Below are 27,821 nucleotides of genomic sequence, written 5' to 3'. Positions count from 1 at the left end.
GCAATACACAGAAAATGGTATTAATAGCAATCCTGAAATAGATTCTGGTGAACAATAAATATCTGAATGCAGCTTTTTAGAACCAAAAGACAACACAAACACATCTCACCACATTCAGAGCAGCACAGGATGGATGAGGAGAATTTAAAGTGACTGCAGGGCTTACCTGCTGGCTGTTTTCCCTGAACAGCTTTTCCTGTGTCCTCGTTCAGCTCGGTTATCCCTCAGAAGCTGATGCTATACAAAATGTTAAGACAAAATTGTAAAAATAAAAATATTTTCATTATAATATTTTGCAAGGAGAAAAATATTCTTCTTATTCAAAGAGACACTAATTTGTTCACTTAGCATTCCTTTTCTTTCCCCCATTAGTTTCTCTTAAGGCAAAGACTACTGCCTTTGCTACAGATGCCACTGTCCCTGTTGTAGAAATGTCAGTGAAAGTTGGCTGTCCACGAGTCCCAGTCAAGTGACGGGAGCGCAGGACTGGCTGTCCAGAACTCAGCTGTGTCCTGGTCCTCCAGTGGCCCAGGCAGGGGTAATGTTGCCTCTCATCTGTGGCCTTGCCCAGGGCCTCCAGCTGTGACGATCTGGAGGTAGGGCACCTGTGCAGATGTGAAAAAGCCAATAGTACTCTCTTGTGCCTACTGGCTTACTGGTGTAAGGAGATAAACTAAATAGGTCTGTCCAATAAATTATAGGTTTGAAAATATATAACTAGAAAAAAATATATATATATATCTCCAATTGCTCCCCCGAATGCTTCCCCATCACCTTCCCTTTACTTTTGTTTTGTTCTAACTAATGGCAAAGAAAAAAACAGGGAGTCAGTACTCTTCTCCCTGTTTTCACCGAAACTGTACCTTATCTTTTTCATGCAGGTATGTGATTATATGCAAGGCTGGGCTAAAAAAAAAAGTTATCCAGTCTATTAGAAATTAACCCTAACCAAAATGGAATTCTTAAAAGTAATAATGCAAGAGAGACCCAGGTTCCAATCCCAGCTGTGCCAATAACTCAGGAGTCGCTAGGTTTCGATGATAGCTTTACCTTGTACAAACCATGTAACCTTAGGCCAAGGTACTTAACCTTTCTAAGCCTTCGTCCCACCTGGAAAACAGAGATAACAATACTATCTACCCAGAAGGCTGCCGAGAGTATTAAATAAGATAAACCACGTAAAATGCTTAGCGCTGTGACACAGGAACACAGGAGACGCTGAGAATACAGCTTAAGTACTACAGCTGCGGCCATGACTACAACTGTGGTTCTAATGGATGAGCCCGGTTGGCCAGGGCACTGTCTGACCAATAGAAACAACTTTGGATGAAGGACAACTGAACTGTTCCTTGGCACCATTTAGAATCAATTATTCAATTATTTCATCATTTTGGAGAAGTAAAAGATCTCTGATCACCAAGAAGATAGCTAAATTTTTCTTCCACAAAGGCCTTAACTGTGAGTGTATCTCAAACTTCTCCCGAACACCTACTTCCTCCCACCCATCCCCATTGCTTCTGCCCTTGTCCTGACCTGTATGGGCCCCTCAAATGGCCTTGTCCAGCCACGCTGCCCCCACTTTCCTCCTTACACTGCAGCCAACCTAGCTTTCCAGAATTAATTAGATAAAACCCCAAACTATACAAGGCTTTCACGGACCCTCACAGTCTGATTGTATCTCTGACGTCTGAGTTGATCATGTTCCCCCACCGTCTCTCTGACCTCCTTACCTCTGAGTGACAGATCCCAGCCCTGGGGACCTTTCGGTCTGGGTCTGTACCACACCCGCCTCATCTCTGGCCCTCTGCTTCACACACTCAGTTTGCCTGCAACACCAGGGTTCCCCACTGCGTCGACAATATTTTTAACACTCAATAAATTTGTGGAATGAATGAATGAATGAGGTAATGAACTCGGGAGTGAGATCTGGTATCTGATAAGTAGCTGAAGCCATATCTCATTATTGCTGCTAATAGAAAATAGCAAGCATTTATCTTAAGTCCATTAATCTGAAAGTGTTTCCATTTAGAAACACTTCGCACCATGAACATGAAATTGCTTCGGAAAATAAAAAAAATTAATTACTTTGGCATTTCTAAGCCTAGTGCCTTTAAGAGCATATATACAAACCAACATTTGTGACACAGATAGCTAGAGGAAAGATGATGAAATCTCTACCTGTCTTAAATTAATGGTAGTTAATTAACTTTTCAAATTCTAAGATAAATCACAGGTATTTGAACATTTTCCCCAAGTTTGGGTTAAAACAGTTTAAACAATTCAAAATCTCCTGAAATAGTGTCCTGAAATAGGAAATGACTTCGTAGTTTAGTTTTGGAAAATGCGACTGTAATGAAATCTGATGGGTCTAGATGGATTTCAGAGAAGCCACCATCCGGACCAGTGATGGCGAACCCTTCAGAGCTCTCAATAAGCCGGCTGTGGCACGCGTGCCATAGATTCGCCACCCCGACCTACATGAACGTATGTGAGACGGCCTCTCCTCTGAACTGCGATGCTCCAGCTCCACTGTTAGACTACAGGAGAATGTGTTTTCTTCTTCAAGTTAATGATTTTAATTGACTTTGTATAAAAGAAGAGACAGACATTGGAACTATTGAACACAGTGCCTCTACATAAAAAAGCCATCACAAAACTACTTCAGCTTATCAAGAAAATTGCAAATCTGGCTGTGTCTCTGCAACGTGAACATGAAGCTCAGATAAAAAAACACAGACTCAGATCTTTGGGACATGAATCTAACAAGTTAATACACAAACTAGCTCTTTTAAAGGGCCACCGTGAAAAAAGTCAGGATGTTACCAGAACAACGGAAAATGTACTTGTATTTGGAAGACTCCCAACACATTTCTGAAAAAGATGAAATCTGATTATGGATTCACAATAAAAGAAATAAAAATTCTTGCTCTTTGTCTCTTTGTTCATACGAGTAAAAGCAGCCCATCAGAGTTTGAGAAATTCTTCTTACTGGCAACTGTTCTGTTTCTTGGACTCTATCAGTGTCACAAGTGAGGTCATTTTTAGGGTTCTGACTCAATTCATGTCACCTCTGATTAAAAACTAGAATTTCTGAATATGGTTCGAAGTGCTTCTTACCTTTCAACTTTCAGATTGCTGGACTTAGGCCAAACGGAGATACAATTCCCTTATTAGTGACCTGCAGATGTATATTAAAAAATGACTCATATAAGAATTACATTAAAATCCATAAGTGTAAAATCTAGGCACACAATTTAAAGAAACTGCTGAATTAAACCAGGCAGAAGGATTCCTCATGGATAATAGTTTTTATTGTTACAAACAGGGAACTAAGAATTCCTGTTGCTACTTGTGGTCATTTTCAAGATTATTAATAAAAGTCTCATGCCCCTGCAAGAGGAGGAAGCAAAGAGCAGACTCCTCAGCCCCTACCCGTCCTCTCTTTACTACCCCATATGGACAAGGCATTCAGGCTCAGGAGTGTCTGGACCAGCAGCCCTTTCTCGGGTGACTCCTCGAACACCTGCCGATAATGCCTTTTGGCACTCGCCCTCAACATGAAAAGGAGCACCACAGCTAAACTGCGAACCGTGGCTCCATAAGGCACTCGCACACTCAGTCAGCATGTCAAGTGTCAGGATTTCACAACACACACTCACACACACTCCACACACGTGTCATACAGTTTCCCCCGCTTCCTTCTCATGTCAAGTGTCAGGATTTCACAACACACACTCACACACACTCCACACACGTGTCATACAGTTTTTCCCCCGCTTCCTTCCGCTTCTGAACTGACTTCGGGATTTTTCTTTTTTGGCCTTCATAACACTGTCTCCATGGTCTTCTCAAATATTTATCAACATACTCTAATTTCTGCTTCCCTGCCCAGACTACAACTATCTTAGGGCAAAGGCCATGTGGTTTTCCACAAATATGTCTCTCTGTAAATACAGAGAGTACCTAATGGCTGATAAGCTTTTAATAAATGTGCAATAAAGGCATGATCTCCATGCAGGATGTAAATGGAAATGGGGTTAAGCACTAAATAACAGCAAGAAAGAAGAGTCATAAAATGGGGAGTAGTGAAGGGTAGTTTTTTAAGAGTGGGGTTAAAAATCATCACTTTAAGTTGGTAAGAAAAATAAAAGGTGATCATGCATGGTAAGACTCATTCATTCAACAATACATTGAAGGATTTCACAATTCTTCATGGTTTTGTTTCATCCCTGGGATTTAGGATTAGCCAACAGTTTGCTGTACTGTAGTTAGGTCTAAGTGGAAGTAGGAAAAGATCATATCTCAAAATGCAGGTGTTGAGAATTTACTTATATACATATATGTACAGCTGGTCTTCATTACTCACAGATTCCGTATTTGTGAATTCAGCTACTTGCTAAAATTTATTTGCCCCACAAAAATCAATGCTTCCAGTGTCTCTGGAGCTGTTTGCAGATGTGTGACTATACCTGAGACACCTGAAAAGCATGTTCCTGGCTGAGGTCCCCAGGGACACTCTGTCTTGTTGCAGTTCTCAGGCTGTAAACAAGAGGTTTGGTGGCCTGCCCAGCATTATGATTCTTGCATTGTTGTGCTTTGGTTGGTGATGTAACTCTCTACAGTGGCCCTCAAGCATGGTATCGAAGTGCTGCCTAGTGACTCCAGCCCAGAGGGTTGTGAGGGGCCATGCAGAGAAATCCTGCTTAGGTAAGCCTTATTCACACGTGAATTATGGTGCTGTGTGCCCTGAGCTCAGTATTAATGAATCAAAGACTTGTAAACTACACGAGGCATCCTGAAACAAAAGAGCCCATAAAACAAGGCCGTACACTGATTTCTTGGTGAATATGAGCGGAGATTGCAAGGAACCTAACCCTGTACTTCCCCTAAGAACACTGGCAGTAATCTGGCTCTGCTTCCACTTTATGGGGCATAACTACTACAAGGGAAGAAGTTATCTGTATTTACAAATGAAAAGCTTGTCTCTTGGAGATAAAAATCTGAAATATTACACCGACATATAAGCCAAAGGCCCGTTTAAACACTGGTTCAAAAGATTATAAAACTGAAAAACGTCAAACAGGAGCGGGGTTGCAGCTCAGTGGTAGAAGGCTCACCCGGCCTGAGTGCAGCCCCGGGTTCTTTCCTTATAATCATAGTTATTGGCTATTATTTAATGTTGTTTTTTTTTTTTTAAGAAGGTGCTGGAGCTTGAGACCAGGGCCTCACACATGCTCACCAAGACCTTTAACTACATCCACGGCCTAAGCCATGAGGAGTTAATTTCTAACTACACAATAAAGCTTGGCTAGAAGCCAAAGCTTAAATTATATACAGTAATCAAAACCATGAATTTATAGCATCATATTAGTATTTCTCAAATTCTGAAGGGTAGTGAATGAGCTTTAAAAATCATTTTTTTGTGACAGACTATATCCAGATGCAACTCAATACAGTTACTGTAAACACACAGTCTTCCAGCAAACACTGTAATGAACCCCTGGGGAAAGCAGAACGTCTAAGTTTTGCATTTTGAATAATAAGATAAACACCTCATGAATGTGATGGCTTAGGTCCCAAATTTATAAGAAGAGTAGTAAACATTCTACATTAATGTGAGCAGTCTCTTTTAAGGGGCAAATTACTCTCGTGGAAAAAGGCACCATAAAAAGTCATTATTACAACTGAATTTGAATTCGCAAGCAAAAAGTATAGGTCAGTGGTGGTGAACCTATGGCATGTGTGTTATTTGCTTTTCTTTTAAGATGTTAATGAACAAATTGTTTTTTTTTGAAACTAAAACCTCAGTATTCAGGCTGAATTGCAGTGATGGTTCTTTGCGATAAGTAAGTGGGTTTTGGATGGCAGTCTGGGCACCCTGTCTCTGAAAGGTTCCTGCGTCGCTTGCACAGGTTCTAATGAAGAATGTGGCATTTCCCTTTTAAACCAGGGGGCCTAGGGCATTTGCACCCAATTTGGAAACTCACCCTGGTTCAGACATCAAACATCTCGAACAGAGTCATGTTACCAATCACAATTACCGTGTCTGACTCCTATGAAGAAATTATCTCCAAGAATTTGGGGTTCAACATTCTCACGCATTTTAAAAGTACACTTTCTTATAAATCACCTCATTAAAAAAGCAACTTTTATAATTCTAATAGGAAAAAATCTTGGAAGGAGTCAAACCCTAAAAGGTATATATTTTAAAAATTACCACAGATTTAATCCCTAAATTACCTTAGCTTGCTTCAGGGGTAACTAGTACATTTAAGAAACAAAGAACGCATGCTACTGATTCAATACGTGAAGACAACAGAAATGAACGTCAAGTTCTTGCAAAGTCAGTTAATGGCAGTGTGGTCGTGAATACCAGTGAGAGATTTCAAAAAATTCACTGAGCGACACAGTGTAAACTTGTAAGAAACAACTGCCACCTTCTAAATGTCAATAAAAATATTCCCAAGCTGGCGGATCTTGGGTTTCATTTGCATTTCTGTATAAATATAAATTGAATTTTAAGCATATATATATACTGCTTTAATACCTTGATTCTGTGAAAACGATTTGTAAATAGTGAAGCCCTACCAACCAGTGCCTTGCATGGCCTTTCTGTGGGACACGGCTGTGGCTCAGGAAGGTGGGTGAGGGAAGATGTGGCTTATTGGTCTGCCCAAGTGCAAGGAGTTCCTTTCAAAATATGTCAGAAATTTTAGTCTTTAAGGGAGACGGGTAAATGTCTGACAGAATAACTTCCGTCTGGAAGGGACCGGGCCTTACCTGGCCATGCTCTGTCCTAGCCGCAGTGCTAAACCAGGGGCTGCGGAGGAAGGAGAGAAGGTGTTAGCCAGGGCCTCAGAGAAAGTACCTGCCTTGCTCGCTCAGCCTGCACGCTGTATTCGCCACCAGCAACAGAGCCTTAAATATGCTTTATTTTAATGGATATTTCATGTAATTTTAGACTTACACCAATTCTGACAGAAATGTAAGAGTGCTCATAACCTAGTAATTTTCAATTTAATAAGCAAACTGAGTTAGAATTACATTTCCATTTAATTATGTTAACATAAACTGCTGGGACTGCATTCATTTTATGAATCAATCCTGGTTATAAAATCTACAAATGCTATCATTTACCGCAACTTAATTATAGCATCATTACAACAAATTATGACCTTTTTATCATTGGAGTTCTATAAAAAAGTTATAATACAGGACTGCTCTGTTCTGCAGAAGTGCTCCAAGGAAACGGAAAAAGCCCTCGGTATGAATTTGGGCCACGAGCAGAAAATTCTCCCCACCTGCTCCCTTCAGTCCCTTCAGTCCCAACAGTCCCGATCCTGGCTGAAAACAACTGCATAGCACTGAAAATGCAGATCCCTGCACGTCGGAGCCTTCCCTGCTCACAGTTATTTCCTTTTTCAAGAACCCTCATTTTGAGCATCTGTACGGCACACCCTTTTTAGGCACATGCCGTGCACGGCTGCCCTTCCTCAGGAAACCTTGGAAGGTTACTCTCACATCCAGCGGCAGAAATGAGGGCCTGGACGGCAGGTGACTCAGCCTCCGCAGGCCCGAGGTTCATGGGGCAAGGGCACATCCGGGTCTTCTCCGAGACTTCTGGCTGTCCTCCAGCCTAGGTGACACGAAGGCTGGGAACTGTGTCTATTTTATTTTTTTATTTTTATTTGTTTTTTTTAATTTTTTTTTTTTTTTTTTGGTTTTTTTTTTTTTTTTTTTTTTTTTTTTTTTTTTTTTTTTTTTTTTTTTTTTTTTTTTTGGTACCAGGGATCGAACAATGTCTATTTTAAAAGGACCTGGCAGGCCAGGTTCCACCACTGACACTGGGGGTGGACACTCACTGGTATTAGTGAATGATACCTGGATTCATTACCACCTAGAAACAAATGATTTCCTGTAGTGCCACTGATAGCTTGACCAAGAGATTTGCCTTCTGTGATGAATTATGCTTTGAGCTTTAAAGGCACATTTAAAAATATAAAACACATATCTGTTAAAACAAAACGAAACAAAACAAAAAAAACAGCCACTTGTTCCTCTATCCTGACTCCAAAACTCTGTCCAGAAAAAAACACTGTCCACTCATAGTCTTTTCCTGGTCCAAAATAGAATCCTATATTTTGAAAAAATTCTGTTATTTTGTGATTAACTGATTTTAGATACTAAGGATTGATTTTTTGTCATAAGTTTATCTCCTTTATAGCTCCCAGCCCTCTATTTCCAAATATAACACCACTTTGATTAATCTTTGATTAATCAGTTATGGGCCAGGGATTTAGCTCAGCGGCACCATGCCTGCCTTGCAAGTGCAAGGTCCTGAGTTCAATCTCTGGTACCAAAAAAAAAAAAAAAAAGAGAGAAATGATTAATCACTTATTAATCAAATATTATTATTATAACTATGTGGATGCTTTTGCTGCTGCATTTTTCTTTTGTTTCTCTGAAAGCTGATATTTGTTTTTTTCTTCTTCCTTGGCCTCAAGTACCCATCAGCCTATTTCATTAGAGGTGTCACTTACACTATTTTCAAATATTAAAAGAAAATCTTCTGAGATGTACCTACCCCCACGCCCATCCTCTCTTTGGTCCCCATAAGTCTGCTGAGTGTGTGTCATTTCTGTCTTTTGCTGGACCTCATTTCCTGCAACCCGCAGATTCTCAGTTCAAGTACTCTATTTGCAGCAGCTCTCCGATTCAAGACTCGAGTCCTTTGTTAGGTATGTGGCTTAGAAGCATTGCCCCCTAGCCTGTGGCTTCTTTTCTTCCTCTTAAAAGGGTTCTTTGCAGAAGAACTGGTTTGATTTCATAGAAAAGACCACATTTCTTCTATTGACTTGCTTTTGTACCTTTGTAAGAAATCCACGGGCCATACTTGTGTGGGTTGACTATTCTTTTCCATTGATTTGCGCATGTAACACTGCCAATACCATGTGGTATATTGCAGTATATTGCACACACATATTGTGTGTGTGTACACAGTCTTGAAATCTAGTAGCATGATTTCTACCTTGTTATTCTCTTTTAAAATGGTTTTACCTACTCTACTTGCTTTATTTTTTCATATAGACTTTAAAATAATCTTGCCTATATCTATTAAAAAAAACTTGCTAGGATTTTGATAGGAACTGCTTGCTTTAAAGCCTGAATATAAATTTGGGAAGAAATGACATCTTTACTGTGTTGAATTTTCCAAACCCATGAACATAGAATGCCTCTTCATTTTAAAAATCTTCAATTTTTCATCTTTTTTATCTTCTATTTATCTTTCATCTCTTCTACCAATGTTCCCCAAAATTTATGAAGAGAAGATTTAAATACTCAGTAAAGTTGAAGGAATGTTGGAATGGTAATCCACCAGCTGGGTTCTTTCATTAACATTTTACCACACTTAATTGTAAGATACGTAGCAATCTCTTTTAATGATGTCTTTTGATGAAGGGTACCTCTCTTTGTTGTGGTTGTTTGTTTTGCTCTCTATACTGAAGGCTTTTCTTAAGTATCTGGTGATGTTTATTTATCCATTCAATATTCAAACAGTACTGTAAAACTGATCAGAAGAGTAAGGAACAGGTTTATGCGCAGGATGATTACACAAATTTCCCTTCATAGGAGAACCTCCAAAGGTTATTATTATCTGTGGTCTTCTTTGTTTTGTTTTTCTGGATTGGTGCCTTTGCTAAGTGAGACCTACCATTTCTGCTCAATGTCCCACCCTGCTGTTACAACCTCAGCTTTCATAAGGGAGGGAGGGGTAAACTTGCATTCCCCTGGGCAAGCACACATAGAAACTGACATTCCATTTGCTGCGGTGGCCACAACACCGCAAGTACTTTCTTCCTCTAGAAATTGGGCGAAATCTCCAATCTGCTGAATTATCCTATCCCTATTTGTCACTGTGTTTGTAGAGGGGTCACTGGTGAACTCTTTTAGGAAGCTCCCGGAAGAGGAGTGGGAAGAAATTGGGATCACTGTGCCAGAAGAGTGAGGCGTGGAAGAGGGAGATGTGAGGAAGTAGACCGAGTAGACTAAACGCCATCCTTTCTAGAAGTTATACTTTCACAGAGAGGGAGAGAGAGAGGTGGAGGCACAGGGAGGGACAGAAGAGAGAATACAGTCGGGTTGTAGGAAATTAAAGGAAGAGACTGAAAAATAGTAGATAGTGACAGATCATAGAAAGAAACAAAGTGCTTCAAGTAAAAGTATAGGAGTTCAGATTGGCTTTGGACAAGAGAGAAACCATTTCTCCTAAGACTCAGAAAAGTGGTGTGAGGAAGGTATATCTGGATAACAGCGGTTTTAATGCATCTAGAGCTAGAGAATGGAAAGGAAGAAAAAAGCCGGGAAGACATTAAGTGATGGTAAGAAAGGGTTACTGCACAGTTAAACATTTCAGAGCTATTGCAGTCACATGATGGGTACTCAAGGGCAGCCTGTGGGGTGAGTGTCCCTCAAGTGCCATGCAGGTGAGAATGGTGGAGTCAAGGACAAAGATAATCATGGTGAGTGTGAGCATATCTGGCTCCTTCCAAGCCTCCCCTGTGTTGCTGACCATGGGACACTGACTAACACTTCCTGAGCCCTAACTGGAGGTCAGACAGTGCTCACTAATCTGTAAACCACCCCTGAGGTAGATACCACCCCCACTTTGTAGGCTCTGAGAGATTAAATAACTTGTCAGAGATTTCACAACCAAGTAGCAGACCCAGAATTCAAACTGAAGTATGCAGGCTTGAAAGTCTATGCTCACTTCAACCATGGAACATGTTGTTACTAAGTAGGACAGCAGGATGAACTCGGGTGTCATAGGCCTCTGTGAATGTGGTAAATGAAAAGCAGTGGTGGTATTATGAATCTCAAACTAAGGCACATTTGCCCCAGGATAAAAGGGGAAAGATCTGGATAGGGCAAAGAGGTGCGGAGGAATGTGCTGGCTCCTTGCATATCCTACAGGACTGTCAGAAGCTGGGGTGTCTGCTTTGGGTAGCCATCTCAATTTCCCAGCAGATGTGGGTACTCTCAGTATCTCCCTACAGGTACTGCTACCGTATACTGTAGGTGTTTATTTCTCCTGACTGTAAATCAGAGGTGCCTGCTGAGGCACAACGACAGTAAGAATGGCAGTAGTAGTAGTGGTAACTGTAGAAAATACGGTAGAAGAAGTATTAGGCACAGTATAAAAACACTGCCAGCACCATGAATGTTACATATGTGTTGGGTACCATCCCACCTCAAATCTTACGACGACTTTATGCAAATATGCAATTGCTATTCAGGATCACTGTGTGGTATGCATCTGGAATCTCTGTCCCAAGGCTCATGTGCTCGGAGGTCTGCAATGTGACTGGATCATGGAGGTACTGAACTCAACAGATTAATCCAAGGATGATTTCAGTGCTGGATGTGCTGTTGGGAGGCGGGGCCTGGTAGGAAGAGGTGTGGCCCTGGGAGCATAACCCCTCCGTGCTCTTCTTCCTGGCCAACAGGCAGTGAGCAGCTGAGCTCGCAGGCAGGTCTTTCCACCGTGCTGCTTCTGAGTTTTATCCTAATGACCATAAACTGAGACTTCTGAAATGTGAGCCAAAATAAAAACCTCCTCCTTGAAGTTCTGAGTGTGAGGTATTTTGTCCTGATGATTAAAAAAAAAAAGTGACTAAGACAGGCTTTGGTACCAGAAAAGTAGTATTGTTTCTGTGACTATCCAGCCATGTAGTTGAGAAGGCTTTGGCAATGGCTTGTGAGAGGAGTTTGGAAAGGTTTGGAAATGTGGGCTAGAGAAACCCTAGAATGCTGTAAGTCAAACTGGATGGGAGATTCTGGTCAGAGTCTCAGAAAACCAGAACACTGACAGAAATGCAGACAATAAAAAATGCAGACCTCCAGGCTCAGGAGGTCACAGTTGGGAGTAAGGACTCCATTGGCATTTGGACTTGAGATCATGTACGTTAAACTCTGGCAGAAAATTTGTCTGCATTTTGCTCATGTCCTGAGACTTTTTAGGAGACTGAGTTTAAGGGCTGTGGACTAATTAACCTGCCAGAAGAAATTTAAAGGGAGCCCAACATTCAGGTTGTGGCATGAGTACTATTCACTGCTTTTACAAGATATACTATGAAAATCAAAGTGAAAATCTGATTTGAAAATAAATTGTTTAGCAGAAAGAGCATCTGCAGAGTTGGGACTCAGGAGAGTATGACTGCTAAAAAGACAAGCATTAGAAAGCCAAATATTCTGCATTAGGACAATAGTAAAGATGCATTAAGGGAATCTCAGGAATCAGCAAGATTCCACATTACACAGGCTCAAAGGTATGAAAGGGTGTATATAAACTCCGGTGAAAGATTTTCCCTTAAGAAGAGGCAAGCGGTGGGACCACTGAGCTAAATCCCCAGCCCATTTCCTTTAAGAAGAAAGGCCCAAGGCCATCTGTTTCAGAAGAGCCGCCTAGGGAGTTTGTTCTTTGAAACTTCTCTCAGTGCTCAGCCATCCAGGCACTCAAGAGGTAGCTGGAGTCATGATCTAGAAGGCCTGGCAACTGCTCAAGCTGGTGGCAGATCTTGTTGTTACTCCCATGGAGTTGGTTCTATGGGCATGTAGAATTAGGGGCATAAGAGTTGTGGAGTTGTGGAGGCTTCCACCCAGATTTTAGAAGAAAGGCTAGAAGACCAGGCAGTGTACCCAAGAAGACAGTGCAGAAAGCTGTGAGAGAGAAGGTGAAAGTACAGTGGAGACACTAGGAAGTTTAAGAAGTTTGTAATTTAGAACAGTTGAGGCAACTCTGAGGCACTAAGCAAAGCCAGCCCAAGAAAGAGGCAATGAGAGTTGTGACCAGCAATACTGCAGGGGAGGCAGAGCTTCCGTTCACATCTCACCACAACTTGCTCTGAGTGCTACAGGATTTAATGTTTGCCCTCATAAATTTCAGTCTGTCTTTGGTCAAATTTCTTTCTGTTTATTTCTCCTTTTCAAAAAGAGACTGTTTACCTTGCACCATTATATGCAGTTAGTATTTAACTTTCTAAGTTTTACAGGGACTCACAACTAAGAGTTTGCCCTGTGTCTCAGAGGAGACTTTGGGCTTGGACTTTCCAGCAATGCTGATACTGTTCAGACTTCTGACAACTCTCAGATGGGGATGAAATGAATTTTGAATAAAGAGATATACAGGACTCTTGAGGGCTAGGAGCAGAATGCTCTGTTTGGATCTGGAATGTCTGCCCAGGGTCTCACGTGTTCAGTGGCAGGGCTTCTGGAAGGTAATTGGATCATGAGGGTGGTGAATTCATCAGTGGATCAATCCACAGATGAGTTGAGAATTGGATGTGCTGTTGGGAGTTAGGGCCTTGTAGGAAGAGGTGTGTCACTGACTGCATAACTTGGGAGGGTTTATCTCCTTCCCTGGTTCTTCCTTTCTCTCTCTGCTTCTTGATCACTATAAAGTGAGTAGCTTTCTTCCCCAGCAGGCTCTTTCATCATGCAAATTCTGTGTCTGACCTTGCCAACTATCAATTGAAAATTCTGAAATGTGAGACAAAAGAAATCTCTCCTCTTTTAATCCCAGGTGTCAGATAGTCTGTTCCAGTGACAAAAGAGTGACTAAATCACAATGTTAGCAAGTCCTGGCATCAGAATTTGAATCTATATCTTGTATTCCTACTCTTTTTGCTGCCTTTAATTTAGTATGTATTGGGTTTGTTTTGGCAAAAAGGGTTGGTTTTATAGCTGATTTGCATGCACACAAAACCTAGCGATATACTGGGAACAAGTACTCAGTAACTCTGTAGTAAAAAAATGAGCAAATGCAAATACAAAGGTATTTTGCTGAATACCTTTGAGTATTCCTAAGAGCAAGTCTAGTTTACACACAGGTAGAGAAAGAAAATGAGCACTGAGAGAGAATGGAGTTGGAGGGATGTTTATTTATATTCACTTGAAATGGAGTCAAGATTCCAGAAGAGGTTCACAGGAAGACTTGTAGTGAAAGAGATACTGGAGAGCAGGGAGCACAGAACAGTCTGAAACTGATCCATTGCAGAGAATGGCTGGGCTCAGAGTCTGTTCTCACAACTCAGAGGGGCTGAAGGTGGCTGCCAAGTTCAGTCCTCCTGCAGCATGCAGATCAGTTCAGCATGTCTACGAAGTGAGCCCGGCATGGACCGTGGCATGTATTTCTCATCTCAGCTCTGCTGACAGCAGGACCACCATTCTGACTGGGCTTTCACTACAGTGGTCTCTCAAGCAGAGAAGCTATAGCAGGCAACTGTGGGGTAAAATGTGATCACATTACTTTCATCAACTGTAAAGATACTTACCGGATAGCACTGTTCTAAATGGGTCACCACTGAAAGGTGCAGCTTCCTATGGATGTGGTAGGTAATCTTTTATACTCAGTACTTTCCCTGTACACCTGAAGTATTTTATTATTCAGACATGTAAGTATAGAGAGATATACAGCAAAAAGGAAAGAAATGCTTAGGCAGAAATATAACCCAAACTCCCAACCCAATAGCTTACATAGGGTTTCATAGATCCAGTAAAGAAAATAAAAACCAGGATACGAGGACATGCATTAAGAAGCCATATAACCAATAAGGAGGTCTTGTAGCAACCTCAGCTGAGGGGGCTGACTGATGAACGCAGACACATCACTGGAGAAATTCACAGGGAGTTCATTCACCCTGAGTAAACACATAAACAGAAGCGTGTGGCTTTTTACTACTTTTAGGAGAAAGGATCCTTAACATACTTACTCTTCCTTCACATTCTGTGCTCAATTTGCTTTTTTCAGTCTTTTAGTTTCTTGAATGCAGAACATACTTTTTCCTTTGCCTGAAATGCTCTTTTCATCACAGATTCTCTTCATCCTCACAGATCTCAATGGATTTTGACTCCCTATCTAGTTTGAATTCATTTTGGACAAGTTTTGCTTCAGAAGCTAAGTTTTATTACTTAGCTCAGTAATATCAGAGTGCATTTATATATTTGTGCTTTTTGGCAGTGCTGGTGATTGAACCCAGGGCCTTGAACATCTAGGCAAGCACACTACCACTGTGCTACCCAGCCTGTAATGATGCATGTATGTGCTGATAGATGATCATACATTTATGTGAGTGCTGCATAATGTTTATTACCTCTGCCAGACTGTGTGTACCATGAGAACAGCCATCATGAGTGTCCTGGTCGCTGTGGAGTACCCAGGACCCAGTACACAGTACTCCTAACAATCTCTTCTAAGTGAGTGGTTAAGGAGTGACTGGGGGTATGGGATGCTTTCATCAACAACAGCCGCCATGTTATCATCCATGAAAGCAAGAGGATGAAAGCACTGGGCTGGGCGATCTTTGAACATTCTTGTGGGGTTTTATGTTCTCAGGCCAGGTGATGAGATAGTAAAGATATTCTTCATTTGGTAGCGTTTTCTATGAAGCAAAAAGTCAACTCTAACATTATGCTCAAGAGGTTTTCAAAAACTTCATTTCTTTTACTAACCTAATAAAAATGCAGAAAGTTAAGGCTGGTGTGATTGCTAAAGAGAAAGACTCATGGCTCTGGCACTTGGCAGTTAGGTGACTTAAGACAAATTATTTTTATTTTCTAAGTCTCAGTGCTTCCTCAAGTATAAAAATAAAATTAACTTCTTTCAGTGCTGGGAAACTTATACAAGACTAAGATTCTGGCACATAGTAGATGTTTAAAATAAATATTAATTTTCTTCCCCCACACTGTGGGATATAGTAATATGTGAACTTTTATTCTTTCAGTTTTGGTGGGCAACAACTAGTCTTCATTCCTAAATGTCTGTGAAAAATTAGTGCTAATGAGCACTACTTACAGGGTTCCCTCACAGTTTAGTTGGTACCGAATGCATAATAAGTGCTTAGTATACTTGGTTTTTAATAGACTTCTGTTTGACTGGAGTTAGGCTTTAGGAAAAGAAAATTAAGTGGGGACATCTTCCCACTATGAGTACTTCAGAGAGGAACTAAAAAATGGCAACATAGTGACATATCTGAAAATGCTATGAAAAATAAAATATACTGTACAATATATAGTGTCATCATCATGTTGAAATGTATAATACATAGTGCAATAATATTTCTGTATTTTACACAGCCACTTTGAAAAAAATAAAGTGCTATTATTATAATTATGTTGTAACTGAAAATGAAGCCGTGTAAGCTAAGGGACTAACCCCCAGGAATCACAGTAAACCAGAGGAGAAACTGATCCAGTATATCTTATTTATCTCAATCTAGAGTGAGAGCCACTTTCCCTATGAAGCGATAGATGCTAAATTTCAAAGTGCAGAAGTATTCCCAAAGAACATAACCTTTAATCCAGCCAAATCTTGCACTAAGCAAACTCGATATTTACACAAAAGATAAAATAGGGGATGAATATTTGCTTTATAAAGGAATTCATCATAGGATCATTATGAGTTATCTATGTTCATTTAAAATGAGTTTCATCTACATATGATTCCTGAAGTACATATCTTGCACTTAAAATGAAAAAAATGCAAAATAGCAATATCAAGTGAAAAATTAATTAACACATCATGCTTATCTCTATTTAAAAACTAGCATCTCTTAACTAATAGGGAGAAGTTAGAGAGAAAAGAAGACATTTTCTGAAACATTTAGAGATAACCTAAAAAGAGGATGCATGAATAAAAAATAACGCTGTTTAATGCTAAAAATATATATATTTAAAATGTAATAATATATTAATTTTCTCGGATTTTAACATTTGCATGTTCAGAAAGATAATAGAAAAATAACTCTAAACTTCAATTAATGTTATTTGTACTTAGAAGTGAGGTGCTGATTTTCCTGAGTTAGCTGATTTGAGGCTCTTGACACGTTTTGTGTAGATCTTGAGCTAAATTAATGAATATTTGATTTTTCTGTGATCAATACTTTGTATTAAATGAAATCTCTCATCTATTCATAGCTGAATTTTAACTATACTAATGCTTACAAGGAAAAATTACCAGATAGATTTTAAAGTGGAAGTTGTGTTATTTTTTTATTAAAATCATCGCATCATCTTCAGTATGCTGCCCTGCAAGTCTCTCAGTATTGGTGCAGGGAAGGTGTTCACCTCTAAGAACAGCGACTCCGCGCTCCGACGTGTGTGCGGCAGCGGTGGCTGCTCACCAATTACCACAATGTCTCCTCCTGTGGAAGTTAGCTTCTAGAAATGTTAGTTTAACAGAAATTATCCAGACCTGTGCTGGCCAGCTGCACTCCTCATTTATGGTAAACTGGAAGGTTCGGGGGAGCTGGGCATCTCGGGTTGACTGCCCTGTGGGGTGTCGTTCCACGAACTGAACACATCTTTCTCCCAGCCTGGCTCAGCCGCTCGCTTCTCCTCACGCATTATTTCTAGGCTGCTTCCTACCACGCTTTGCTAACGGTGTGACCATCCAACCGCCTGGGTTCAAAACTGAAAGTTCCTGTGTGCTATGAAAGCCGGTACACTATTCTGCCCTATTTATGAAAATCTATTTCAAGCTTGAAATTTTAACAAGTGAAAATATTTTAAGTATTCCTACACCAGACTGTTTTTTGGAGGGAATTTTCCAAAGCAAAATACTGACTTAGAAGAACTATTAGCAGAATAAAGCTAGCCATTATTGCTTTATTATCCAATTAGAAGTTGCAACAAAATATTTGGTTGCCAAGTGTCTGTTCTTGCCTTTCTTACAGCATCTCTGTTATAAGCTCTGAGGTAAACCACAGAGCAGAGTCACCAAACCCACTAATCTGCACATTCCCTACCCTGTGCACAAGGTACTGTAGTCGTGTAACACGGAAAAGCAGACACAGATCAGCTCGATTATTGTCTTAGAGGGAAATGTTCTGTTCCCTGGACATTCCCAGACATTGCCACATAATACCGATGCAAAATGACAAACAGAAATTGAAGATTAAAATATTCTGCCCAAGGGTAGAAGAATGGATCAGGGCGCTCAGAAGGTGGAGAACAGAGGGATCTGATAAAGTATGACAGCGAGCTCTTGGGAGTGCACCGTCCTTCATTTAACTCAGCTGGAATACAGGAACACGGCCTCTGGCTTCAATTCTTGATCCATGTGACCTGGAGCAAATTGTGGAGTCACTTTGGATTTCAGTTTTCTCATCTCCATACTCTCTGACTCTGCAGTCCTTACACGGGTACAGAAGGAAGTGACATCTGTGAGGGTCTTGGTCTACTAAGAAGAATTCTGCAGTATGTTACGAGATCACTCTTCTTTGTAATACTCCTTGAGGCTTTGGTACACTCTAAACAGGTAGTAACGTGTTCAGTCAAACAACATCTGGAACTCACGGAAAGCTACCTCCATACCGTCCACCTCAGTAAAATCAAAGTCAGCGTGCATCACATCATCCAGAGATGGCCTGCAGTGGGGGCCTGTGCTGGGGACTAAGTATGAACCGAGCTAGGGACGGAGCCTTTCTGAGCCATGAGTTCTTATCTCTAAACACCAGGCAGTTGGACGGAACAGTATACAAGGCCCATTCTAGCTTCAGTGCTTGTTTCTCCAGCCTATTATCAATCATATTCAACAGTGGTGCCTTCAAGAACGATTTCTTCCAACAGCCAGCAGTAAACACAATCTTGACCTGAGTGCCTCTGATGTCCTATGGAGGCACTGTGCTGTGTACTGGGAGAGGCTCAAAGGACAGGACAGTCTACAACATGGCCACCTCCTTCGGAGGGGAAATAGAGCATGCATGTTCTAATCACTTTTCAGAGATAACGATTATGGTTATTACAGAGATGAAGATTGGTATCATGAAATACATATAAAAACCTAAAGGGAGAATGGAGGCCATCAAGAGGAACACTGGTAGGAGGTAGGAGGAGGCACCAAAAACCCTTCAGAGGAGATCACGACAGACACTGTCAGTCCTCCCACGAGCCCGTGGACTGCCTTGTGGACTTCCGGTTACACTGGTCAAGCTAACTGCTGCTTGTACTATATTCCCGTATTTCTTTTCTGAAAGCATTGTACTTAACAGTGGGTTTTACAAGTTTCAAATACGTTATAAACAGTGGGATTTATAAGTTAAGAAACTGTTCTTGTTTTTATGAAGACACCCAAATGTAAATATTTGTAAAGGATTTAATTTTCTATCACATACAATTATATTTAAAAATGAAACTATTACACCACTATTTTAAATATATACTTTGGAATCAAAGTACTATGCATTTTATATTCACCATCATTTACAAAAACAGAAACAGTGTACACACTTTTTTAAAAGTTGGAAATTTTACACAGTTAATCTTTCTTCTTAAACTCTTATTTCCAATTCACTTCAAGGAACTTTATACTAATATATTTTATGCTTCAAAGCCTTTATTAGTTAGCTATCACATTCATCTAAAAATACTTGTATGTACAAAAATACATGAAATTTTTTAAAAATCCGTGACTGTAAAACTATTTAGTTAAAAATTACTTTGAAAGGTGTATCAATGCTAATAACAATTATTGGTAGTTGATAACAATTAGCTATTACGGTCTAAAACAGCCACTAATTATATTTAATAAAATAAATAGAAGAACTAGATTTTGATAATTCTAAGCATAAAAAATAAAATTTTATTAGCAAAGCATTATTAACAGGCTTTTCTCCAACATTATTTCTAGTGTGTACTGTAAAATACAAGATTTTTAGCATCCGTTCTATTCCTATATTTCATTTTTATAGATTTGAGTGCTCAGAAACCCTGGTGCACAAATTGCTAAGTGGAAAGAAAAGCTTAGTGACAACAGCCAGTCATTTAATTAGCTGAACTTCTTCAGAGTTTTGTGCCAAAAGTTACACAATGATTTCTAGATTGAGTATATTTACTAATGTGCCAAGGCTATAAGAATTGAACTACTACCCAACTTGTAAACGCTTTGTTACTCTGACATCACGTATCAACACTGAGCAACACTATTATAGTATCTGGAATGTCTGCCTCTTTGGAACCCAAGATAATTTTATACTTCATAGCAAACTATGATTAAGAAGGGGGTGTGTTTTTCTTTCTGAAGTGGGAGAAAGTTTATTGTGCAAAAAAGACTGTGCAAAACAATCAGGGCCAATGATTATTTTGGAGAAAGAAGTTGGTAGGTGGAAGCAAGGAATCTGGAAATTGACTCCTTCAAAACTACTGGTGACCACAAATCCTTGGAAACTGTTCGTATGACAAGAGGATGTGAATTCCTTGGTTTTCCTACCGTGAGACACTGACTTTTGTAAAAAACAAAGATTCCATTTCATGTACCTATCTTAGGAGTGGGCTGAAGGGAAGATGGGCAGCAGGAAGTGGGGGCCACTTCCTGCAGCCAGAGAGAAAGTGAATCATCATATACAGCATCTGAAACGTCTCCAGCTATATGGTGTACTCCAACCATACACCATCGCAGGAGAGTGTAAGAACATTTCTCCCAAGGTGTCTGTTGTAAATGAGGGAGAAAAGCTGGTCCTTGAAAGAGTGGCAGTTCAAGGTAAGACAGGGGTGCTGTGTGTGTGTGTGTGTGTGTGTGTATACGCACACGCATGTGCACGTGTCTATCTGAACAAAGTTGCTTCTGTACTTAAGATGAACTTTTCACACATGTCTTCTGGCTTCTCCTGGTTAAGAGTGGGTCCTGCAGGGTACTTCCCCTACTCACTTTACCTGGATAAGGGCCAGGCCTGAAGACAGTGATGAAAATAGATTTGTTAAAAGAGCTTATAACACACAATCTAAATGGGAGGAAAGTCTTATCATGAGAATAAGTCTGGGAAACAGGCAGTGGTATGAAAGCTGGATTTAATAAAGGACGTGAAAGATACACTGAGGGCTCTAGCCTAGACCCAAATACCCCTCTGTCGGTTTGTTGTGACCAAGAGGATGAGCCTACGGACAAACGTTTCTCAAAAAAAGATGTCTACTGAAGGGGCACAGTTTCCAGCTGCCTTGCAGCAGACCCCGGTAAACTTGGGGCTAAGGAAGGACCCAGGAAGCATACCAGGCCAGCAGCCAGGCTCCTTGGCATGGAATGGCAAAACACACACAACAAAAGCCAATTCAATTCTTAAAGAAACTCTAGCATTCAAATAAACAAACCAACAGTCTGTGACTAGTCAACTCCTAAAGCAAGCACTAACCACCAAGAAATGGACTGCTGAGATTATGTAGGGCTAGAAGGATCTGGGCTGCCGTGGCCCTGTCAGCTGTGGTCTTAAGAGGATCAAAGACAGGGAAAGTCCTTCGAGAAAGCAGAGGGGACAGCCGGTCAGACTGAGTGTGCTGTGAAATGCTGGGCAGCAAGTATTCCATTTCCTAAGTAGCAGCTTTGGTTGAAATAGTTTTCCTTCTCCCCAGTTGTATATTGTACAAGCATGCACTTTTAAATCTTTATTTTATATTTTTATTTTGAGACAGGACCTCATAAAGTTGCCCGTGGTGGCCTTCAACTCACAGTCCTCCTGCTCAGCCTCCTGAGTGGCTGGGGTTACAGCCATGCACCAAGGCGCCTGTCTACACGCACGTGTAATTTATAGGCCACTGTACTATTGGTCTCAGACTTCTAAACTCCAGAAATGTGAGAATAAATTTCTGTTGTTTAAGCCACCCAGTTTGTAGTACTCAGTCATGGCAGCTCTGGCAGACTAATATTGATGATTCAGTGGAGAAAGAGAAATAGTCTAGCCCTTGATGACATCCACAAGCTACTAAAAAAGCCCTCTTCCCAGGCTTCTTCTGGGAGGAAACAAAATAGAAAGAAACCTCTGGTTTAAGCCACTGTCAGGGATATTTAGTTAAGTGTACCTAGTAAATTCTGGTAAGTAAATGTTTTTGCAAAAAAAAAAAAGAGAGAGAGAGAAACAAATAAGATCTTGGTGGATGTGGGTAGGAGGGAATACATGAGCAAAATCCCAGCATGAGGCAAGGAGTGAAGTCCAGGTCACACGCAAGGAATGGGGTAGACCAGAAAGCCGGTTCAAAGGTTTTAGGAGAGAAGAGAATTAAGAATACGTGATCTGGAGGCAGCTGTGGAGGGTGTTTAATGATGTTCTGAAGTTCCTCCTATGACAGTAGGCAATTTTGGACCTTTTATAGAAGGGAATAAAATGACAACTCGTAGCGGGATGTGAGTAGCAGGCCTAAGTAGTGTGGACTGAAAGGAGGAAGGCCAGAGATGGAAAGATTCCTTAGGATCTTAGAGCGATATATTAGGTAACTGAGCGTTTGTTACGCCCACGAAGCAGGGAATGAAAAGGAGACACTGAAGAGGTGGACAGCAGCACCGGAAGTGGAGTGAGTAACATCACCCCAACACTTCCAACCTGAGCGTGAGGGGATGGTGATCTACAGGCCTCGGGATCCCCAGAGAGCTTAACAAGCCTGACTCACAAGTCCCACCCCTGGAAGGGCGGGATTTAATTGGTGGAAAACTCCTGGAGAGGTGGGGCAGGAGGAATAAGGAGGAAGGCCGAGGGTCACACTCGCTCTTCTAGGAGCGATGCTAGTACAGTGCAGGTTCTCAAATTTGTACTATTTTAAATTCATATTTCCAGGTCTTCGTTCATTCAACAGCCATTTCTGGTATAGCCACGCTATACCAGGCACTGCGGCAGCACTGAGACTACAAAGCCCTGAAGAGGTTTAGCATTTGTCCTCAGAGCACTTATGTTTAGCAAGCAACGTTTTTGGTTTATAAAAAGCTCTAAATCTACTTGCCTGCATTTTTGATTTTTATCAAATTAGAAAATTAAGAGGAAAATACATGAACAACGTCCAGTCCATCTTTTAAAAGATGCATTCCTTTTTTTGTTGTTGTTTGAGAGAAAAAAAGAGGAGTCTTATAGGAAAATAAAAAATCGAGAAGACAAAAAAAAAAAATGACATGTTGTCATATCAGTTCACAATAATTTCTGTTTTACATTTGTTAAGCAGTGGATTAAAAAATATAGAAACTAGTGAACTGTAATATGAATGCTTGCCAGGAAAACACATACGCAATAATTAATTTATGCCTCCCCATATTTTATGGCCTTTCTCAAGTTCAACCAATTTCACAGGAAACATAGGACATAGAAGTAAAACACGTAACATAAGGTTTTCCAATTAAGATGTACTTAGAAATAGAGTTAGTACCTAGAAATTCCACCAGTAATTTACAAGGTCAAAGCTACACCGCTTATCTTTAAAAAATTACCTAGTAGCCACTCCCTTTGGTTGCTAAAAAGAAATATATTCAGGTTCTTTCGCAGCTCATTACTAATACTACCAAGTGCAGGCAGGAGGAGAGAGGAGAGAAATTCTGCAGAAATCAGAATCTTTAGGGTACAGGTTTGGGACAGGGGTAGGGACAGGGGCACGGTAAGAGTGGGCACATAAGAGAAGCCTGGTGCTACTCAATGTTATGAAAATTTAAGTGTGTTCAGATAATACACAAAATTCAATAATGCATGAATTTCAAACTCTTATTTAAGAATCTTAGCCAGGTACAGTGGCACATAGGCCTGTAGCCCAGCTACTGGGAGGACGTGACAGAAAGATGACAAGTTTGAGGCCAACCTGGGAAACTCAGACAGATCTCATCTCAAAATCAAATCAAATCAAATCAAATCAAATGAAAACAAAACAAGGCAAAGAAAAACAACCAAAACTCAAAACCACCAAAACAAAAAAAATCTACTCACATTGCTTTCCCATGATTAACAATGGCATATGATTTACTCATAAAAGATGGGTACAAATTAATCTACCATTATTAACAAGAGCTACCAACTTCCCTAAAGAAATAAGGTGAATACCCAACGAAACTGTACAACACAGGGAGTACTCACTCATGGCGATGTGAGTCCAGGGAGAAGTGGACCACCTTCTTGCTGCTGACCGGGCCCACAGTGGGCACCTGGAGGAGATTTAAAACAGAAAACAATCACAGACTGGTTTTCAGAACCACAGTGGACAATGGGGCATCTCTATTCAAGGACATCACTCTAAAAATGAAGAAACTACATTCATTCTGAAATCCAAGAGAACATCGCACTGACCAAAAGTGTAATTTAATTCCTGGTAAGAATGATCCTTCTGGTCCGGTACAGTTACTCTGCTAGAATTTAAAGACTAATATGAAAGCATCTTTACAACAGTATAAACATCATTTTTAAGAAAGAGTCCACTGATTCTTGTTTCCAAATTCTGCACATATATCTCATTTTACATGAGTATAAGGCTCCATTTCACCAATCCTGGTTGAGCAGATGGTATTTCCATGAAACAATCAATGTATTTCAGTTAATTTCTATATAGACATAATATGTGTTACAAGGTACAGATTTCGATGCATGTAAGAACTTACGTCAAGGAGATGCTAAATAACCCTTTGTGCAGTATCCCCACAAACTCAGTATCTGTTTATGAAATCTAATGTCACCACAGAACATTTTACTCCTTCACTTCTAAATAAAATTAGAAACCTGATAAAGAATACTGCAAACAGTTTCTTGATAATACATGCCGCTCTTATTTTTAAAGAATCTGACAACATAGGAGTCTTACAGAGAGGTTCTCCAAGGGGACAAAAAACAGTACTGTGCAGCACCGAGTGCTCCAGCCCAGATGACAAAGCAAAAACCTACACAAAAGACTTTCAGTAAAACAAAACGGACTGCTGTTTAATTGTATCGGTGCTATTTCAATAGAACAGAATAACAAAAAGGCAGTAAAATGCCTCTAAGAGAAACATTTTCAAAAATGTGTTTCTTCCCGTGTTCCTGTGGGTAGCGAGGACAGCAGCCCATACTCTGGAACGCAAGAAGTGCCAAGGCTGCTGCCCACGTGCAAGATGATGACATTTATGAGCTCCCGGCCAGAGCTCCACAGGTAAACTGGGCTTCATCCAGGACCGAATCCTGCATTCATCTCGGAACACGGCTTCCATGCTATTCCAGCGGGTATCCCGGGAACACAGTAATCCATTTTCTACACCGTGGCTATGAGAAAAGCCGACTGAGTCTATGTCATGCTTTGTTAGAGGTTCATGATCACATTATCTCATGGTGGACCTGACACTTTTATTCAGTTTACAGTATGCTCTATGTACGGGCAACTTATTTCCTTTGCCGGGGCTGCTGACAACCTTTTCCACACTATATTAATCTTGTTTACTGACTTTATCTTGGTACAAATATCAGAAAACTGAACTTTTTATCTCAGAGAAAAAATAAACAATGTGTTGACAGAAGCAGAAGCTATTTTCAGGACTAAAATTGCTTGTTTACTGGAAGCTCTTACTTATGGAAAAATGTTTAAGTCTTGCTAGGGGTGAAATACATAATCTGAAATTTAATAAATGTAGAAATTTCACATACACCCATGTGATAAATTGCCTGATGAAAACAATGCAATTGAATACAATAAAACAGAATTTATAACTAATTTATACCATAATACAAATGTAAGCTTTCCATCTAGTCAGAAATAATCACACCGAGTATTTCTCAGAAATCGGACAGCTTTCTAAAAAAGCTACACACTAAATTCAATGGTGACAAATAACTTACAATAGATTTACAGTATCAAGTGTAGCTATTTAAATGGTTTTACATATTTATCCAGTAATGGCCTTTAAAAAATAGAAGGGAATATCCATTGTTCTTTCAATTTGATTTTTGTTTTACTTTTGAAGATGTACAAAAATAGGCATAGTCAGTTTAGAATATTTTAAAATAAAATAAAGCAACATCAATATCTAGACATGATGATTTTTGGAGGTCAATGTCCCTGGTCCACCTCAAGAGGAAAACATTACTTCAGTGGGAACCCACCTTACCTAAAACCTGATAATATCTTTAATAGAGAATTCAGCTTGTGAAAAATAGTGTTTGCTGAAGTTTGAGCATATTTTAAACTTTGAAATAAGTGCTCAATGTGATTATTCGTAGAAATCTCCAAGGTTATTATTGAACTCCAAGAAAAACATGTCAACAGTCACTATAAAAATGTATAACTGTTTCGTCATTAATTTTGGGTCGATAACAATATTTATATAAATAACAAGCCGTTTTCAACATTACATGAAAGTGATCCTATCTCTGCTTCCTTCTTTCTCCCTCTCCCTCTCCCCCTCCTCCTTTTTTGTTTTGATTTTTTCAGCATGGGGGGCTGGGCAAGTGTTCTGCTACTGAGGTACATCCCTTAGCCCTTTTAAGTTTTATTTTGAGACTGAGTCCAGCTATATTTATTTCCCAGGCTGGCCTCAATTTCATGATCCTCCTGCCACAACCTCCCTAGTATCTGGGCTTACAGGCCTGTGCCACTGTAAGCAGCTTGAAGTAGTGATTTGTAGTAAGCAATTATGCATGCTTGTATTAGTCTTCAAAATAGGGACCACTTGTAATTCCAGAAATGTTTAAGAAAACACAAATTTTAAAAAGTCATATCATTTTAAATTTCCCATTCACATGGTCAAGTTTATTATTGTGAAAGAGAATTTTTTTCCATAAGATTGAATGAGGAAGAGCTATTCTGTTCTTCATGAGAAACAGTATCTCTATAATCCAATTCTTGTTATTGTTAAAATCCTGGAGAAAATCATTTATGTAATTAACTAATATTCAGTAATAATGACCTTAGACTTACATTATATATCCTGAATTTTTATGATTCATTTGCTAAATACTATGACATCAATAATGACTATACACCTAAATACAGAAGATATATTTCTTTTTATTACCTATGGTTATTTCACTCTGAACTCAAAGCCAGAAAGAAATAGATGGTTTTAAGATAACATAATTTTTATGTCATAAGGGTAAAAGATTACATTGGTTTGTTTTCCTGACTGTTTAGAGTCAAGTTACAGAAATGCGTTAGTCAGAGGTGAAAATTTAACAATGGTTACATAAATTCCACTATTAATTTATAAGGTCAACATGCCAATATATTGGAAATTCAGCCAAATAAAATCAATGGCAAACTATTATCTCAACCTGCAGACACATTAAAAACAATTTCTTACGCATTTGAACATTGGTAAAATATCATTTTCACGCTGTCCCGAAGATAAACAGAACAGCTGGTTGTGTACATTACTTCCATTTTGCCATCACCAAACCCACTGCAACTCGCACAGCTACATAGCCCAACAATCACTTCTGCCACCAGGTAAACTCAGCCAAACAGCCCGACCCGCTCCTGTTCTCAAGGGTAAGGCTCTGGCAAACTGGTGATGTTTGACGTCTTTGCCAAAGTACAGGCACAGCCACGGTTTCTTCCTCCCCTCCGGCACAGCCATCCCTCCGACTCTGCTTTGATTTGCCACTACGATTTATCTGCCTTCCAAATGCGCTTCCGCTACAGTGCCCACACTGACAGACACGCAGCATGGCAGGCTGGCGTTCAGGGCCAGGCTGCTCCGTCTTGCGGGGATGGGGCCGTCAAGTAAGTCAGCCAGGCCTCGGGGCGCCGGTGGCACAGCCTCGGCCTTCTCCCCATTTGTGAGGGCTGGAACATCCCTGCTTTCTCTCAGGGCGAGTATTCACCTGGCTCCTCTGAAGGGAAACACCACCCTTTAAAGCTGAGGGCTTGCATGCTGGCCTCTTATGCCTAGGTCCAACGAATCTGTCAGGGGGATATGTGTGACAGATATTAAGGAAAACAGCTCAACAAAAGCCAGTTTGAAAAATATGAATTTAAGCCCTGGGGGTAAGGAGAAAGGACAGGAGGCCAAAGTAGTTGATTTTAGATGCTAGTCTTAAAATCTGTCTTCAGTTAAAAAAAAAAAAAAAAAA

General features: G+C 40.2%; 1 protein-coding gene across 5 annotated transcripts in view; it reads right to left on the bottom strand.

Annotated features, from left to right (window-relative positions):
- Positions 1–27,821, bottom strand: part of Gpatch2 (G-patch domain containing 2) — a 162,652-nt gene that overhangs the window by 43,936 nt on the left and 90,895 nt on the right. For all 5 annotated transcript variants that reach the window (XM_010642512.3, XM_010642511.3, XM_033762035.1 and 2 more), the window contains exons 6-8: positions 23,868–23,935; positions 6,781–6,820; positions 167–237 (exon numbers count right to left, since the gene is read on the bottom strand). In XM_010642512.3, coding sequence (XP_010640814.1) covers positions 167–237; positions 6,781–6,820; positions 23,868–23,935 — 179 coding nt within the window. The remainder of the gene's footprint in view (positions 1–166; positions 238–6,780; positions 6,821–23,867; positions 23,936–27,821) is intronic.

The sequence above is a fragment of the Fukomys damarensis genome, unplaced genomic scaffold (genome assembly GCF_012274545.1).
Source record: "Fukomys damarensis isolate Sample0158 unplaced genomic scaffold, DMR_v1.0_HiC HiC_scaffold_11, whole genome shotgun sequence".
Classification (NCBI taxonomy): domain Eukaryota; kingdom Metazoa; phylum Chordata; class Mammalia; order Rodentia; family Bathyergidae; genus Fukomys; species Fukomys damarensis.
The sequence above is the reverse complement of the archived record's forward strand: the minus strand, read 5'-3'. Positions and strand labels throughout refer to the sequence as shown.